Raw genomic sequence first — 19,099 nt, 5'->3', positions numbered from 1 at the left:
GTTCACAAGTGAATCTCTCTAACTGAGCCACTTTCTTCTGAAACTTATCATTAGAACTACCAAAACTGCCAGGCCTGGTGGCTCACACCTGTAATCCCAGCACTTTGGGAGTCTGAGATGGGCAGATTACGAGGTCAGGAATTCGAGACCAGCCTGGCCAACATGGTGACAGTGCATCTCTACTAATAATACCAAAAAAAAAAAAAAAAATCAGCTGGGCATGATGGTGCACGCCTGTAGTCCCAGCTACTTGGGAGGCTGAGACAGAAGAATCGCTTGAACCAGGGAGGCGGAGGTTGCAGTAAACTGAGATCACACCACTGCATTCCAGCCTGGATGACAGAGTGAGACTCCATCTCAAAAAAAAAAAAAAAAAAAACTAGCAACATTTACGAAGGATACATCATAAAAAGCTGCTCTCCTAATCACAAATATATAAATAAATCTGATACCCAGCTTTAACTGGGAATGTATGTAGTCATGTGGATAAAGAAAAATGCTATCAAAACAGTCTAACTGAACAGTAATATGATACAAAGAATAACCAGCTGGGAATATGACCAAGTAACAAGCCAGGGAGAAAGAAGTTTCGAACTTGGAAAATTTCTTACTTACCCATTTAATATGTGTTCAAAAAGATGGACTTGACCATCTCTGCAAACAACAGCCAACTTGACAGGCTAAAACAAAAATGTAACCAACGTATTATAAAGAGAAATATACTCCAGTCCCCAATCTAACTTATAAAAACTCAGCTCTCCTCCCCACCCCTTTACATAATCAGAAGAAAAAGAAAATAGCAAGAATCCATTTAAAAATAATTACCTCTGTCAAAATAACCATTAGTAGTAGGGTTGTCAACATTCTAGATAAATGTTTAAGCCAAGAAGATAACAGTCAAGAATGAACCCTTGAAATTAGATGAGCAAAGTTAATACTAAGTGCAAAGGCTGATAACATGGAGCTGACATGCCCCTCATGCCAGGAATACAGAAAAAGCCATTTTGCACGCATGGCTAGGAAGGGGTATTGTAAGCCCTCATCGCCTCTCTTCCTCCATCCCTGTCAATGTTAAGTGGCCTAGGCTGTCCGGAAATGCCCCTATCCACCTAGGAAGGGGTATTGTAAAGCCCTGACCACCTCTCTCCCTCCATCCACTGTCAGTGTGAGTGGCTTAGACTCTCTGCATGCTCCTACCTACCATACTCTTGCTGTCAGCCTCTCTAAAGCTCACGTTTTAAAGTTCTGAAACTTTCTTAAGGAAAGCTTAAATGAAAGCACTTCCAAAATACTGCTATAACTCTAGTTATAAAGGTAGAGAATTCAGGGAGTAGCCAATACATTGAAAGAAAATGAAATATATAAAATGTTTTAAGACCAACTTTGCAAAACTGTAATATATTAAGTAAAAACTAGAAAAAAGAGACTAACATTCATTAAGAAAACAACTTTGAAAATGTTTAAAATTCTTTACTGGTATATTTAAAAATAAGAAATCTCAGAAAGGGGAGTTTTACTAAAGAAAATTTCATTCTTTAGTACTATATGACAGTTGTCAGGGGAGAGCCAGGCACAGTGGCTCAGGTCTGTAATCCCAGCACTTTGGGAGGCTGAGGCAGGAAGATACCTAGAGCCCAGGAGCTCAAGACCAAACTGGGAACTAGAGCGAAACCCCATTTGTACAAAAAAATACAAAAAAAAGAAAAAAAAAAAGCACAGTACGGTGGGCACATGCCTGTAGTCCCAGCTATTCACGAGACTGGGGTGGGATCGCTTAAGCCCAGGAGGTCAAGGCTACAGTGAGCCTTGATGGCACCACTACACTCCAGTCTGGGCAACAGGGTGAAACCCCATCTCGAAAAAGAAAAAGTTATCAGGGGAGAGACCATTTCCGTGCCATCCAATTTTCTAGTTCCCCCTTGTGCAACTCCAATTGACAGGCATGCAAATCTAACCTCCAACTGTCTAGAGAGGTTGGTAACCTTTGAAGACAAAATAAGCAGAATGCTCTGCAATACCATAATCAAGGTTTTGTTTAATTCTAACGTATTGCTGTTAACTACAATCTCATATGAAGTGTCAGAATTAGAACTGGCTTCCTGATCCATCATTCCTAGTTTAATGTCTTTAAAAAATCATTTAAAAGGCCAGGCATGGTGGCTCATATCTGTAATCCCAGCACTTTGGGAGGTTGAGGCAGGTACATCACAAAGCAGAGACTGAGACCATCCTGGCCAACAAAGTGCAACCCCATCTCTACTAAAAATACAAAACTTAGCTCAGTGTGGTGACGTGTGCCTATAGTCCCGGCTACTCCGGAGGCTGAGGCAAGAGAATCATTTGAACCCAGAAGGCAGAGGCTGCAGTAAGCCGAGATCACACCACTACACTCCAGCCTGGCAAGAGAGGAAGACCCCGTCCCAAAAAAAAAAAAAAAAAAAAAAGGAAAAAAAAAAAAAGAAAAAATATCATTTCGGCCGGGCGCGGTGGCTCAAGCCTGTAATCCCAGCACTTTGGGAGGCTGAGGCGGGTGGATCACGAGGTCAAGAGATCGAGACCATCCTGGTCAACATGGTGAAACCCCGTTTCTACTAAAAATACAAAAAATTAGCTGGGCATGGTGACGCGTGCCTGTAATCCCAGCTAGTCAGGAGGCTGAGGCAGGAGAATTGCCTGAACCCAGGAGGCGGAGGTTGTGGTGAGCCGAGATCGCGCCATTGCACTCCAGCCTGGGTAACAAGAGCGAAACTCCATCTCAAAAAAAAAAAAAAGAAGAAATATCATTTCAAAAAAACAGTTCTGCTCCTTTATTATTGATAATTTTCAATATAATGCCAATAATAATCCAAGATAATGTCTGAATCAAACCTAAAAGTAAATCTAAAGGTAGCAACAGAATTCAGTCAGAAAAAGCAAAAGCAAAAACTAAGTCTTGTCTGGGCGCAGTGGCTCACGCCTATAATCCCAGCACTTTAGGACGCTGAGGCAGGTGGATCACCTAAGGTCAGGAGTTCGAGACTAGCCTGGCCAACATGGTAAAACTCCAACTCTACTAAAAACATGAAAATTAGCAGGGCATGGTGGCACGTGCCTGTAGTCCCAGCTCCCTGGGAGGCTGAGGCTGGAGAATTGCTCCAACATGGGAGGTGGAGGTTGCGGTGAGCTGATATCACACTATCACACTCCAGCCTGGCCAACAGAGCAAGACTCCATCTCAAAAACAAAACAAATAAACAAATCCAGTCTATTCTCTACACAGAGTAGTGGCAAGTTTTGCTACTCCAAGGAAGCGATTTTTCTCCCATAAATTACTTATATTTAAGAACCTACCTCTAAAAATCACACACAGCAGGGCACGGTGGCTCATGTCTGCAATCCCAGCACTTTGGGAGGCCGAGGCGGGTGGACTACCTGAAGTCAGGAGTTCAAGACCAGCCTGGCCAACATGGTGAGACCCCGTCTTTACTAAAAAATACAAAAAATTAGCTGAGCTTGGTAGTGGGCACCTGTAATCCCAGCTACTCAGGAGGCTGAGGCAGGAGAATCACTTGAACCCAAGAGGTGGAGGCTGCAGTGAGCCAAGATCGTGCCATTGCACTCCGGCCTGGGCAACAAGATCAAGTCTATAGCAAAAAAAACAAACAAACAAAAAAAAAACACACCCACAAATTAAGGTTAAAAACTTTTGACTGGGAGCAGTGGCTCACACCTGCAATCCCAGCTCTTTGGGAGGCCAAGGTGAGCAGATCACTTGAGGTTAGGAGTTCAAAACCAGCCTGGCCAACATGGCAAAACTCCATCTCTACTAGAAAAAAAAAAAAATTAGCCAGGCATGGTGGTACACACCTATAGGCCCAGCTACTTGAGAGATTGAGACAGAAAGATCACTTAAACCTGAGAAGCAGAGGTTGCAGTGAGCCAAGCTGGCACCACTACAGTCCAGCCTGGGTGAGAGAGCAAGACTCTGTCTCCCAAAATAAAAAAAATTTAAAAAAAGATTTTTTTTTTTTTTTAGAAAGTCACTTCAAGTTAAATCAACTTCTTTATTTAATAGTTATAAGGGACTGGGCACAGTGGTTTATGCCTGTAATCCCAGCATTTTGGGAGGCCAACGTGGGCAGATCATTCAAGGCCAGGAGTTCGAAACCAGCCTCACCAACATGGCAAAACACTGTCTCTATTAAAAATACAAAAATTAGCGAGGCATGGTAGTGTACACCTATAATTCCAGCTACTACAGAGGCTGAGGCAGGAGAACTACTTGAACCCAGGGAGCGGAGGCTGCAGTGAGCCAAGATCAAGCCACTGCACTCCGGCTGGGTGACAGATTGAGACTCCAATTCAAAAAATAAAAAATAAAACTTATAGGGGAAAATACCAAAATGTTTCTCATCAGTTCCCTATGATCAGAACTTCCAATCATCAGAATAGTGACTGTACAGATCACAATGAATGTACCCAAGTGTGCCCAACAGCTTTATAACATTAAAACACAGATTATTGTAATTAAGTGTAGGATTCCTACTAGTTTTGTTTTTTTTTGTTTTTGTTTTCGTTTTTTTTGAGATGGAGTTTCGCTCTTGTTACCCAGGCTGGAGTACAATGGCACGATCTCGGCTCACCGCAACCTCCGCCTCCTGGGTTCAGGCAATTCTCCTGCCTCAGCCTCCTGAGTAGCTGGGATTACAGGCACGAGCCACCATGCCCAGCTAATTTTTTGTATTTTTAGTAGAGACGGGGTTTCACCATGTTGACAAGGATGGTCTCGATCTCTCGACCTCGTGATTCACCTGCCTCAGCCTCCCAAAGTGCTGGGATTATAGGCTTGAGCCACCGCGTCCGGCCCCCTACTAGTTTTCTTAAAGACAAAAATCTTTATAGAGAATCACTGATCTAATATCAATGGCCCCCACTTCATATTAGAAGGTCAAATTTATTAGCAACAGAAACTATATATATTTATTTATTTATTTACTTAATTACTGAGACAGGGTCTCACTGTCACCCAGGCTGGAGTACAGTGGCAGTATCACAGCTCACTATAGCTTCAACCTCCGGGGCTCAAGTAATCTTCCCAATTCAGCCTCCCAAGTAGCTGGGACCACAGGTACATGCCACTGTGCCCGCCTAATTTTTTTTTATTTTTTGTAGAGACCCTTTTGTAGAGACAGGGTCTCTACAAAAAATTTTCTAAAAATTAGCTGGGCACCTGTCTGTACAAAAAATAAAAAAAATTAGCTGGGCACGGTAGTCCTGAACTCCTGGGCTCACATTAGCCACCAAGCCCAGCCAGAAGCAACATTAAACCAAAATCTTTTTATTTTTAAACCAATGCTTCTTCCACTAAAACATTTTTTTAAAGTATTAAAAAAAAACAACATGATGAAAAACTTCTAAACCATCTCTAAATCCTAGTAGGTTAATGCAATATCTGCATTTGAAAACTAATCTGAGTTAAAAGTGAAATATCCTTAACTTGCATTAAAAATGTGGGATTCTGTGAAAATCAAAAAAATCATACATAGCTTTAGTCAAAGAGAAACATGAAGTAATTCGATGACATCAGATTTAATGCTATAATCATCGAATCCCTGGTTTTTACATGAAAAAAAATTTTTTTGTTCCCCTGAGATGGAGTCTCATTGTGTCCCCCAGGCTGGAGTGCAGTGGCACAGTCCTGACTTACTGCAACCTCTGCCTCCCAGGTTCAAGTGATTCTCCTGCCTCCATGCCCAGCTAATTTTTCTGTAATTTTTAGTAGAGATGGGGTTATACCATGTTGGTCAGGATGGTCTCGAACTCCTGACCTCGTGATCCGCCTGCCTCAGCCTTCCAAAGTGCTGGGATTACAAGCGTGAGCCACCTCGCCTAGTGAATATTTCTTTTTTTATAGGCAACAAACAAGAGGACATCAGAAGCTAGCACCAAAAAAACTACATCTGATAAAAGAATCATATATACGTACTCCTAGTAACAAAATCCATCTCAACAACTTTTCTTAATTCATGTAATGTATTCCTGACTGTACTACCTTCCTGTACAAAATTTTCCCTTCCCCAGAAGAGATTATCATAGTGATTTAAGTTCCTTTGAACCGTCTAAAATTTGTTACAGTTTGTTGTTACTCCCTCAGGTCCCCTCTATTTCTCAAGTCATTAAATCATCAAAACCTTGATTGTAGAAACAACATCTGTGAAATCCAAAAACAAATTCTCAAAAATCGAGCCATTTACCTCTTCTTTGTTTTCTGACAATGTTAAGTCAATATAGACAGGTTCATCGGTAACTGTAAATGACATCACTGCACTCTTTTCTTTGTTTTCTGATCGGACCTGCCTAGGTAACAAAAGCAGAAAATTAGATAGCAAGACACATTTAAATTTGTTTCTAAAAAGGTAAACACCTAAGGGGACAGGGAGATCTGTGCATGAAGATTCCCAAGAGCTTTGTCATCTTTTGAAAACTAATAAACTAACTAAAGATCAATACAAGGGAAGCATCCATGTCACTACCATATAACATGGTTGCTTGAGAAAAGGGAAAGCAATAATGCATTTGTAGCAGACTTAAACAATGAGTAACATTCTGTTCTTTTCTGTTGATCTGTTTATCTATCTTGATACTAACACCAGAATCATGATTAGTACAGCTTGATAATAAGTCTTGAAATCAACCTTAGTCCTCTAACATTTTTTCTTTTTCAAAATGATTTCGCCTATTCTTGTCATTTGTCTTTCCATTTGATTTTTAGAATCAGTTTGTCAATTTCTTTAAAAAAAAAAATGGCTGCTAAGATTCTGAATTGGTCTGCATTAAACCTATAGGTCAATTTGGGGAGAATTAACATCATAACGATATTGAGTAGAGAGCACAGAAACAGACCTATACGTACAAACATATGCAGTTGATTGTCATTATTCATAGATTTGCAAATTCGTTTGCAAAATTTTATTTGTAACCTCAAAATCACTGTATTTTATGTTCCTTCAATCATGTAGACTAGTGAAAAACCTGAATTGCCTAACACACTCAACATCATCAGCTACGTTAGAACAAGGCTACTCTCTGCCTTCTCGTTGCTGTTCTCATACTATCAACGAGTAGTCTCACCATCAACCTAGTACCATGCTTCTGGCAGTTTTGTGCTTTGTTGGGGATTTCATGTTTAAAATGTCCCCAAGTATACTTCTGAAGCGCTCTATGGTGTTCCTATGCACAAGGCGGCTGTGATGTGCCTCACAGTGAAAATATGTCTTAAATAGGCTTCACTCATGTGAGTTGTAGTGCTCTGAGTTCAAAGTTAATGAATCAAAAACATGCATTAAATATCTTCAAACAGAAACAAACATAAAACAGCGTTTTATATATTGATGACAAAAATGTTACAAACTGGCTACCATTACAATAGAAATGATACAAACAAAAAAACAGATGACAAAAATGTTGTAACTGAAGGCTCATAGGAACTTAATCTTGTATTTCCCCAAAGAATAATGTGATTGACTAAATCAGTGTTCACAGGGACTTTACAGGACTTAACAACTACAAATAATGAGAACAGATATAGGGATAAGAATGTGGGTGCAGGGATGTGTGGGTGTGATGTTGGGGGTTACGGGAGGAGGGGTATATATAAAACCAAGTCAGCAGAGATCTTCTCAACAAATGATACTGGGATCCCTGGATATCCATAATGCAAAAGCATGAATCTTAACATCACAAGTCATTAGAGAAAGTCAATTTAACACCATGAAATACCACTACCCACCGATTACAATGGCTAAAATTAAATGCTATACCAAGTGTTGGTAAGGATGTGAAGGAATTCCCATTTTCATAGGCTGCTGGTAAAAATGCAAAATGCTACAACCATTTTGAAACAAACCTGGCAATGTCTTAAAAAGCTAAATATACACCTGTCATATGATCCAACCACTGCACTCCTATTTACCCAAAAGAAATGAAATCACATGTCCATATAAAGACTTGTACACCAAAAATGTCCACAGCAACTTTATTTGTAATGACCCAAAACCTGTCAATAAGTCTGGAAACTGAGAGAGATTACAAGAAGACATGAGGAAAGACATCCATTATCTTCTTTGTGGTGAGAGTTTCACAATGTATATGTATGTTAAAACTCATCAGTTTGACCACTCTGGTATGTGCAGTTTATTACATGTCAACTATTTAAAATTCAGGTACAAATTTTAAAAAATAATACATAACAAACATGATTTACAAACAAGATTCAAATCAGCTTCTTTGCAGTCTAGAAGAAAATTAAGAGTTGATTTGATAAATTCTAACTGTTTTCATGCAAAAATTCTTAGTGAGATTCATTCTAACATGAAGGCATTCAACTATGTTCAATATCTCTATCATCAGACCACTACACATAGTATCTTAACCAATCAAAAAGAGATAGTACTGGGGTTTATCTGTTAATCGTCATTCAGCAAGAAGCTGAATGCAAGGCAGCAAGAAGCCTCTGCATGTTATGTGCTCAAAGAAATGTGTCTTTCAAAGGAAATTATGAAGGGACCTCAGGCCTGCTCTACCTATCCCCATGCAATTACAGAGCTCGTTGGGCAACTTTTCAATATGGGTTTTAATATTTATCTTTTGTGTGTGTGGTTAATTTTACATTTACTTCCTTTTTACCAGGAAGCCCCCACATATAGTAGATACTATTCAAGTTAAGATTAACATAAACCAACGTTTATTTTATATTATGAAATTTTGTAGCCAGAGACCCCTAGGTACGATGGAGTCTAAGTGGTAAAACATTTGAAATTGAAGCAACTCAGTCAGTCATGGCAGGGGACTCTGGTAGATTTCAATTTTTTAGTACTACCAATTTCTTACACAATTATTAGACCCTCTAAAACTAAAGGAATTTATCTCCACTGGCTCTCCTCAAAAATCAAACATGAAACAGAAAACCAAATCGGTTTCATTATAAGAGTCATAATTAGGAATTACAGCTTTGCTGGTGGTTTTGAAGGTAAACAGAGGCCTACATTTTGACCTTTGACTCCTACATAACCACATTTTTAAGGAATACATACTGGAGGAGTCCCACTTCTAAATGAGTATCACCTTGTATAAATTCATAGTAACTTTATATGATGAAAAGCATGCTCAACTAATTATTACTAAAATGAGAAAAATAGATATCTAGAAAGATCTCTACTTATTTTGTTCATAAACAGCAGGGTGGGTTTTTTCTAGCCAACTTTACCATCAGATGCCGCCATAAAATTGAGGAATTTATTTATTTATTTATTTATTTTAAAAAAAGACAGGGTTTCACCGTGTTGGTCAAGCTGGCCTTGAACTCCCGACCTCAGGTGATCCGCCCACCTTGGCCTCCAAAGTGCATGGATTACAGGTGTGAGCCACCGCGCCCGGCCTGGAAATTTCTTAAAAACCTCTTTGATGGCTTTGTATCACTGAATTGATTTTTACTTTCAAAAGTGGTATCAAAGAGTTAGTCAATAACAGCTACTGCAAAAAGGGGTTACTAGGAATTCTCAGACACAGCCAAAGAATTTTATGCCCTCTGTAAAAATACACTATTGCATTAACTCAGTGGTGCCACATATTTCAAAATCAAAGGTCTTCCTAAATTTTTTTAAATGCCCGACCACAAAAATATTCAGTCCACTGTATCGCTAAACAAGCACAGGAGACTTTATTACATAATGCACTCAATTTTTTCTCAGAAAGATCTGTTTTGTAGGCAGGCTCAATTACTTTATTTATGATGAGTCAATGTAAATCCAACAGTAAGTACAGAAAATAAAGTCCCATACTCATAATTTACATTAATTATATAAGCTCTGACAAATTCTTTCAATGCTATCTCCCAAATCCAAAAGAACTACATACCAGACATTAAGTAACCGGTCATGAACTGCTCCAGATAAGAAATAAAGACCTGTAATTCCATCAAAGGGCTGGCTCTCATTAGGAGGTCTGATAGTGGTGAACATAAGTGACGAAACTGGCGTCGCATGTCCCGTGAAATGCTAGCAAAAGTTAAATCTCAGTTAGGAGAGCAGATTCAAAGCAGTGACAAAAATCAATAGTATATATGTATCATAAATAAGCCACATGATACATATCTGACAGAAGAGCTCCATGATAAAGTAACCGTTAAATTCAATTCTAAGCAAATAAGGTTATTTGTACTCTAATTCTCCTCTTTAAAAACCCATCTGAAAGTACTGAAAATTTAGATGTTCCTTCGAACTCCCATGACCCTACCACTCCGCACCTTTATTTCTTACATTCTTGAATTAAAGATTCACTTAATTCTATCCATTTTAAATGGGGTACACTGGGGTGCTCAGACACAGCCAAGGAATTGTAGGTCTTCATTTTACTCTCAGTGAGTCGAAACCACAATATTAAGGCATCATCACAGCACCAAATGTTCAGTAAGCCCTGAGTGAATGTTTTTTCCTCCTCCACAAGTACAATTATATTTTATATATAATATTAAAAAAATAAAACATCATACAATCCAAATCTCCAGTCAAATACAGTAAGTGGACTAAATGCTGAATGTAGGTTAGAAATCAAAATTATCATAATCATTACATAGTAGAGTAAAAACATTTTTATTAAGAAAATCTTTTTTGAGCTAGGCTTGGTGGCAAGCACCTATATTCCCAGCTACTCAGGAGGCTGAGGTGGGACGATCACTTGAGCATGGGAGGTCAAGGCCACAGTGAGCTGTAACAGTATCACTGCACTCCAGCCTGGATGACAGAGAGAGATTCTGTCTCTAAATCTATTTTGTCTTTTATAAGGTAACTTTTTGTGTGTGGATACATAGTTGGTATATATATTAAAATTTAAATTTTTAAAAAATCTTGTTTCTTGAATATTGGTTCTATTCATTTTTCCAATACAGATGAAGTAGACATGTCTAGTCAACATCAACAAATCAGATTAGTAGGCTAAATTTTCTCCACTAAACTATCAGATGTAACTAACAATGAAGAATTTGTATTCTTAAACTAATATCTCACGGCTCAAACTTGCGCATTTCTCCGTGTTTACTCTTTGATTTTTATGCTTATAAATAATTTTATTGACTCACTCTGTAGACTTCTTTGGTCTCCAAAACCCACAGTTTGATTGTTCGACCAGCTGAAAGCAACATCTTTCCATCTGGGCTGACACATAGGGAAGTGACACTGCTGTTGTCGCCTTTCCATTTGCTATATTGTGAAGAGAGACAAAAGCATCTCAATACATGAGGAAAAACCTTAGAGCAGAAAATAATAAAAAAGCAAACTGAGCTATTAAAAATACCGCCTCATGTCCTATGCCAATTACATTCCCTAAAAGCTGTGTCAGGTAACTAACCCTGGACATACCACTGTGATAAAGCCTCATTGAAAGGGTTCCTTAACAAAGCACAATCTCCCTTTGGCAGCATGAGATAAAGCTTCTCAAGAAGTATCGGAAGATGGGTAAGAGTTACACCAATATAAAATGGGTAATTGTATATCCTGTGTGTGACCCAGGAGATGAACTCTGTGAATGTCCAGGAAAAGTTCCTCCCTTGGGGAGGCTAGACTTCCCCAAGCCCATTCCTAACCCTACCTCAACTCTCACTTTCTCTGGAAGGCTGGCCTTTAATTAATTCCCTTAAAAACAAAAATGATTTCTCAAAAGCTGCAACACAAAAAGGTTATTTCCACACCAAATCCACATGAATGCACCCCAATTTGACAGGTAATATGAATTAGGAACAGCTAATTCATATTACCTTTTCATTACCTCAGATATGATTAGAAGCATGAGTCTTTCCTGTCTGTTACTCATATTAATGCTGTCACAGACAACAAGGAACTTGGCTTTTCACTTATAAAATCAAGATGTAACATTAGGGGCTGGGGATGGTGGCTCATGCCTGTAATCCCAGCATTTTGGAAGATCAAGGTGGGCAGACGGCCTGATTCCAGGAGTTCAAGATCAGCCTGGGCAATATAGTGAGACCCCGTCTCTACAAAAAATACAAAAATTAGCCAGGCGTGGTGTAGTAGTCCTAACTACTCAAGGAGGCTGAGGTGGTAGGATCACTTGAGCCCAGGAGGCAGAGAGTGCAATAAGCCGAGATCGCATTACTGCACTCCAGCCTGGGTGACAAAGCAAGACTGTCTTACAGAAATAAATAAATAAATAAAGGGAACAGTAAGAACCTTAGTAACAAGAGGTTATTAAGTGGAAGAAAACGTGGGACGGGCACGGTGGCTCACGCCTGTTAGCACGCCTGACAGCACTCTGGGAGGCTAAGGCAGGCAGATCACAAGGTCAGGAGTTCAAGACCAGCCTAGCCAACATGGTGAAACACCATCTCTACTAAGAATACAAAAAAAAAAAATTGTAATCTCAGCTACTTGGAAGGCTGAGGCAAGAGAATCACTTGAACCCAGAAGGCAGAGGTTGCAGTGAGCCGAGATTGTACCATTGCACTCCAGCCTGGACGACAGAGCAAGAGTACGTCTTGGAAAAAAAAAGGAAAATGTATGGTTCTGCCAGTCAACCCTGGAATAAGTCAAATTAGTCATTGCAAAAACAAAATTAGATTCCTACATTACAAACAAACATGCAAAAGTTAACTGATCAAATTTAAAAGTATTTAAACAGAGTATGAGAATGTTTTTACAATCCTGGGGTTAGGATTGTAAAAACTAATCCTGGGGTTAGGATTGTAAAAACTAATCCTGTGGAAAGGCCTTCCAGAGCAATCATAAACCAGAAAATATTTAAAAAAAAAAAAAATAGACCTGATTTAATTACATAAAATTTCTGTACCACAAAATAAGTCATAAAATTAAAATATAAGTAAAAAGTGGCCAGGCACAGTGGCTCATGCCTGTAATCCCAAAACTTAGGGAGGTCACGGCGGGTGGATCAGTAGATCACTTGAGGTGTTCAAGACCAGCCTGTACAACATGGTGAAACCTTGTCTCTACCAAAAATACAAAAATTAGGCTGGTAGCAAACACTTTGTAATCCCAGCTACTAGGAAGGCTGAGATGGGAGGATCACTTGAACCCTGGAGGCAGAGGTTACAGTGAACTGAGATGCCACCACTGCATTCCACCTGGATGACAGAATGAGATCCTGTCTCAAAAAAAAAAAAAAATACATATATGTATGTGTAAAAAGCTAGGAAAAGTACCAAAAATATATTACAAAGGATTAATACTCACAATACACAAATAGCTCCTTCATATCAGTAAGAAAAGGAACTCAAAATAAAAACAGATGAAGGATATAAAAAGGCAATATATAGGAAAAATACAAATTGTTGATAAACACAAAACAGTCAACCTCACTGGTAATCAAAGAAATCCAGCTATAAGGAGAACTTTTCCTTTACCCTTATCGGTTTCTAAAATTTTTGTCAATTTATCATCGATTACTAACTACAACTTCAATTCTCATTTATATTCAATATTCAACATATATTCACTATGTTGATACATATTAAAAAGACACAATCACCATACTACCTAGAGGAGGCTGACAACCTTCCTGAATCTACTTCCCCACTCAGTTTTTTGGGTCTCTCTTTTTTTTTTTTTTAGACAGTTTTGCTCTGTTGCCCAGGCTGGAGTGCAATGACACAATCTGGGATCATCGTAACCTCTACCTCCCGGGTTCAAGCAATTCTCCTGCCTCAGACTCTCAAGTAGCTGGGATTACAGGCATATGTCACCACGTTCGGCTAATTTTATATTTTTAGTAGAGATGAAGTTTCTCCATGTTGGTCAAGCTGGTCTCCAACTCCCAACCTCAGGTGATCCACCCACCTCAGCTTCCCAAAGCACTGGGATTACAGGCGTGAGCCACTGCACCCAGCCCCCAACTCAGCATTGAAAATGCTAGTTAGGCTAATAATACTTTCTCTCTACCCTCCCCACATCCCAATCCCTCAGGAGCTTTGCAACTCAAAGTATAAATCAGCATCATCTGGGAACTTGTGAGAATTATGCACTCTCAAGCTCCAACCTAGCTACGCCTACTAAATCAGATCTGTATGTACAAAGAAGCACTAGATGAAAAAACTCCTCTCTGGGAAATGTAAATGGTTCCAGACCTACACATACTAATATTTGAAGGCTTCCCAATCACTCTATAAATGAAGCATAACAATTGAAAAGTCACACACTCACACCTAAACCTTCCAATCATATTTTTTCCCCAAACAGGGTCTCGCTCTGTTGCCCAGGAACAGCACAGTAGCAAAATACCAGCTCACTGCAGGCTTAATCTCCTGGGTTCAAGTGATCCTCCTGCCCTAGCCTCTTAGGCAGCTGGAACTTCAGGTACGCACCACCACTCCTGGCTAATTGTTTTCTTTTTTGTAGAGAAAGGGTTCTCACTATGTTGACTAGGACAGTCTTGAACTCCTAGGTTCAAGCGGTCCTTCCACCTCAGCCTTCCAAAGTGCTAAGATTACATACAGGCATAAGCCATGGCACCCAGCCACCAATCAGCTTTTTTTTTTTTTTTTTTTTTTTTTTTTGAGACGGAGTCTCACTCTGTCGCCCAGACTGGAATGCAATGGCGAGATCTCGGCTCACTTCAACTTCCGCCTCCCAGGTTCAAGCAATTCTCCTGCCTCAGCTTCCCGAGTAGGTGAGATTACAGGCTTGTGCCACCGTGCCTGGCTAATTTTTGTATTTTTTTAGTAGAGATGGGGTTTCACCATCTTGGCCAGGCTGATCTCGAACTGTTGACTTCATGATCCACCTGCCTCAGCCTCCCAAAGTGCTGGGATTACAGGCGTGAGCCACTGTGGCTGGCCCCAGTCAGCTTTTTACTGCTTTGTTTACAAACGGCAACAGATAGCCCCCAGGATCTTCAGTGGGCTGGAGGATAAAACATAAACATAAAAAAGAACAAATCAAAACACACCCACAATAGAGGTGTAAGGAACAAAAGAAAATAATTTATGGCCAGGTGTGCTGGCTCACACCTGTAATCCCAGCACTTTGGAAGGCCGAGGTGGGTGACCACCTGAGATCAGGCATTTAAGACCAACCTGACCAATATAATGAAACCTTGTCTCTACTAATACAAAAATTAGCTGAGTGTGGTAGCAGGCACTTGTAATCCCAGCTACACGGGAGGCTAAGGCAGGAGAATTGCTTGAACCTGGGAGGTGGAGGCTGCAGTGAGCCGAGATCGTACCACTGCACTCCAGCCTGGGCGACAGAGTGAGAATCTGTCTCAAAAAAAAAGGAAAGAAAAAGAAAAGAAGAAAAAGCAGTAAACAAAAAATAGCTTCTAAAGTAAACCATGGTAAAAGAAATTTTAGCCGAGCACAATGACTCACACCTGTAATCCCAGCACTTTGGGAGGCCAAAGCAGACAGATCACAAGGTCAAGAGATGGAGACCATCCTGGCCAACATGGTGAAACCCAGTCTCTACTAAAACTACAAAAATTAGCTGGGCGTGGTGGCATGCACTACAGTCCCAGCCACTCGGGAGGCGGAGGCTGCAGTGAGTCAAGACTGCACCATTGCACTTCAGTCTGACAACAGAGCAAGACTCTGTCTCAAAAAAAAAAAAAAAAAAAAAAAAAATCACTAGAAATAGAGGATTTGGAAAATGAAATTGAGACAATCCAACAGGTAACAGAAAAGTAAAAGGAGAAAATAAGAGAAAAAAGCCAGAATTTTAAAGAATAAGTCCAGGAAATGCAAGATCTAGATCATAGTATGTAACACTAGAGAAACCTTAAGAAAAAACAGATGAAATTATCAAATAGTGCAAGAAAAATGATAACATGGGCTGGGCTCAGTGACTCACACCTATAATCCCAGCACTTTGGAGGGCCGAGGTGGGCAGATCACGAAGTCAGGTAATTGAGACCATCCTGTCCAACATGGTGAAACCCTGTCTCTACTAAAAATACAAAAAATTAGCTGCGCATGGCAGTGCGTGCCTATAATCCCAGCTATTCAGGAGGCTGAGGCAGGACGACTGCTTGAACCCGGGAGGCAGTGGCTGCAGTGAGCTGAGACTGCACCACTACACTCCAGTCTGGCGACAGAGCTAGACTCCGTCTCAAAAAAAAAAGAGAGAACATGAATTTCCATGCTAAATGACCCCATCAAATGCCAATGTAATTTATTAATTTTTTTAAAGCATGGAAAATTTGAGAAGACTACAAATAACACTAAAAAGCTTCTTAAAAAATGGAAAAATGTCTCCAAAATTAATGAGGAAAACAGAGGTGCAACCCAAAACCTTATATCCTCTAACTACCAACTTACTGTGAGATATAATTAAAGACACTGGTGAACAGGAAGAATCTCTCTCACACCTTCTCAGGAATCTACTAACTGATGTGCCCCACCAAAAAAGAGTAAACCAAAAAAGGAGAAAATAAAATCCAGGAATCAGAGTCCATGTGACAAGAAAAACCCCTCCAGGATGATAGTGAAAGAAAATCTTGGCCAGGTGCAGTGGCTCATGCCTGTAATCCCAGCACCTTGGGAGGCCAAGGCTGGTGATCACTTGAGATCAGGCATTTGAGACCAGCCTGGCTAACATGGTGAAACCTTGTCTCTACTAAAAACACAAAAATTGGCCTGGTGTGGTGGCACACACCTGTAATCCCAGCTACTCAGGAGGCTGAGGCAGGAGATTTGCTTGAATCTGGGAGGCAGAGGTAGCAGTGGGCCAAGATCATGCCACTGCACTCCAGCCTGGGTGACAAAGCAAAACTCAAAAATAATAATAAAAAAGGAAAGAAAAAAGAAAATCTCAGGATAATCATCATTCAGCAGAACTTACAAGTCAGAGAAGTTTTCTAAGAAATGAATAAACTGACTGACTGATGTGTCCAGAAAACAACTGAGAAGATTTCTATCACTGAGAATAACCTAGTAACAAGGACATACAAAACTAATCAAATGAAAACCAAAGCAAGTATAAACTTAACGAGTTATAATATAAACAAATACTGCTTATCGAACACTGTGATACAACAATATTGGGAGATTTTGAAGAGAGAAAAGAAGATAAGAGATAATCCTCATCCTCCACAGTAGAAAAGCAATACATAGCATCTAAAATAGAAAACAAAATCAAGTAACAGCAACTTAAGAATGCTACGGATGAAGCTGGAAACATAATGATCTTATGAGACAACACAGTTTAGTGTATGAGGGGCCAGGCTCTTATTTAACCTACCTCACAACAACAAAGTGGGGCTACACTCCACCTCACAGGCTTATGATTAAATATATTAAGACATACAATGTGTTGAACGGCTCCTTGAACATCACTAGTCCCTATGTGAAGGACCTATCTTTGTAACCTCTCATCCAGAAATGGTAAGGAAGGCCCCACCCCAGACCTACTGTATCAAAATCTCTGCAGGCATTTCTGACAGGTAACTAGTATGCAAACTGCTGTGCCTGCTACAAGTAAACGGAGCACAAATACTCACTGAGCCACCATGGAGATGATTTACTCACCTGTGCCTCCAACTCCAAACCCCACTTTAAAGGCTAAGTCTCTATCACCACCGTGCCTCCTGGATCTTACCTTTCACATACCATTATTTCAAAGTCAACTTGTCAACACAAAATGAAAAAAATAAAAAGTCACCTGGTCTAAAACCCCCAAACCATTTCTCTCTTTTGACCATAATTTCTGTCCTCTACCATGCATTATCCCCCTGGTATGTCCTCCCTCTAAACTGGTTACTTGCTTAGTTAGCAAAGCTTAAAACAGTAAACTCAATATCCCTCCTCTACTGCGATCGAATGGTTTCGATCATTCCCATTTTCACTTCCCACACTTACCCTACAACCAGATTACAGTAACAATCTATCTGCCTTCTCTGCCTCTGAACTAGGTCCTTTCCCTAAATTCTACACATTGCTGACAGATAACTTTTTCCTGAAGCCTTACTCTGAATAGTCTATCCTAGAGACACTGGCCTGCAGTGGCTTTTTTTTTTTTTTTTAAAGACAGGGTCTTGCTCTGCCACCCAGGCTGGAGTGCAGTAGCACAATCACGGCTCACTGCAGCCTCAACCTCCTAGGCTCAAGCAATCCTCCCACCTCAGACTCCATCATACCTTGGGCCATAGGCCATGCATGCCACCACACCCAACAAGTTTTTTTTTTTTTTTTTTTTTGGTAGAGAGGGAGTTCTCTCAAGATGAAATTGGGTGGAAAATAAAGAAAAGAAAAGAAAAAAAGAGAGAGAGAGAAGGGTTTCTCACTATGCTGTCCAGGCTGGTCTCAAGCAATCCTCCCACCATGGCCTCCCAAAGTGCTGGGATTACAGACATGAACCACTACACTTGGCCAGTGGCTCTCTCTTGCATACCAGACAGAATCTAAAACCCCAACAAAGAAGCATAATAGGAAAACACTGTACCAGAACTCAAAATAGCAGGATTAGAATCCCTTCTCTGGTAGCTGCAGAACCATGGGCATCATTATCCTCATGAGGGTCCTCAACTATACTGTAGGTGGAACTATATTCAACAGAACACATTTACTCAGCAGCTCCTACGCAGCCAATCCCAGGATCAGGCGGTTGAACTACAATCAAGTGTCTATAATCTTTATCTACAACGCAAGGCCAGGCTCTTAGGATACTTTGACCCACATCATCTACCATCCATTATCCCCTAGTACGTCCCTCCTCTGAATCAGTTTACTCAGTGCCATGTAAATCTTTTACATTCCTGTCTCCCAGCATTTGCTCTTGCCATCTCCCCAACTTCCTCTCTCCACCCTGGATTCTCCCACCCTCCTCTATCCAAATCTTACCTATCTCAGAAGGTCCAGCTGAAATCCCTTCTCCAACTCCAGGCCTACCTTACTGTACTCATCTGACAAATAGTCACATGCTACCTCATGACATCTCTCATATGGTTGCTTTACTTTTGTACCATTTTTAGCTTTACGTATTTATGTATTAAAATCTTGCATGCCAATTTGATTCAAACTTCTCTGAAAATGGAACCTATAACCTAACGTCTGCATTCCCCGCAAGTCCAGTATTTGTCCGCTTCTACTGCATTTCCAAGATGA

The 19,099-nt window shown here is 40.2% G+C and overlaps 1 protein-coding gene and 1 non-coding gene across 2 annotated transcripts in view; both read right to left on the bottom strand.

The window, feature by feature from the left end:
• The window catches only part of WDR43 (WD repeat domain 43), a 64,226-nt gene that overhangs the window by 34,553 nt on the left and 10,574 nt on the right, over positions 1 to 19,099 (bottom strand). The window contains exons 4-7 of the mRNA XM_003941522.4: positions 11,114 to 11,234; positions 9,895 to 10,034; positions 6,234 to 6,336; positions 616 to 680 (exon numbers count right to left, since the gene is read on the bottom strand). Coding sequence (XP_003941571.2) covers positions 616 to 680; positions 6,234 to 6,336; positions 9,895 to 10,034; positions 11,114 to 11,234 — 429 coding nt within the window. The remainder of the gene's footprint in view (positions 1 to 615; positions 681 to 6,233; positions 6,337 to 9,894; positions 10,035 to 11,113; positions 11,235 to 19,099) is intronic.
• Positions 10,351 to 10,435, bottom strand: LOC120362229 (small nucleolar RNA SNORD53/SNORD92). Its single transcript, XR_005578190.1, has one exon. It is a non-coding gene; the product is annotated as a small nucleolar RNA SNORD53/SNORD92 (small nucleolar RNA).

This window comes from Saimiri boliviensis, chromosome 1 (assembly GCF_048565385.1).
Source record: "Saimiri boliviensis isolate mSaiBol1 chromosome 1, mSaiBol1.pri, whole genome shotgun sequence".
Taxonomy (NCBI): Eukaryota; Metazoa; Chordata; class Mammalia; order Primates; family Cebidae; genus Saimiri; species Saimiri boliviensis.
Note: the sequence above shows the minus strand (reverse complement) of the source record. Positions and strands in the feature narration are given on the sequence as shown.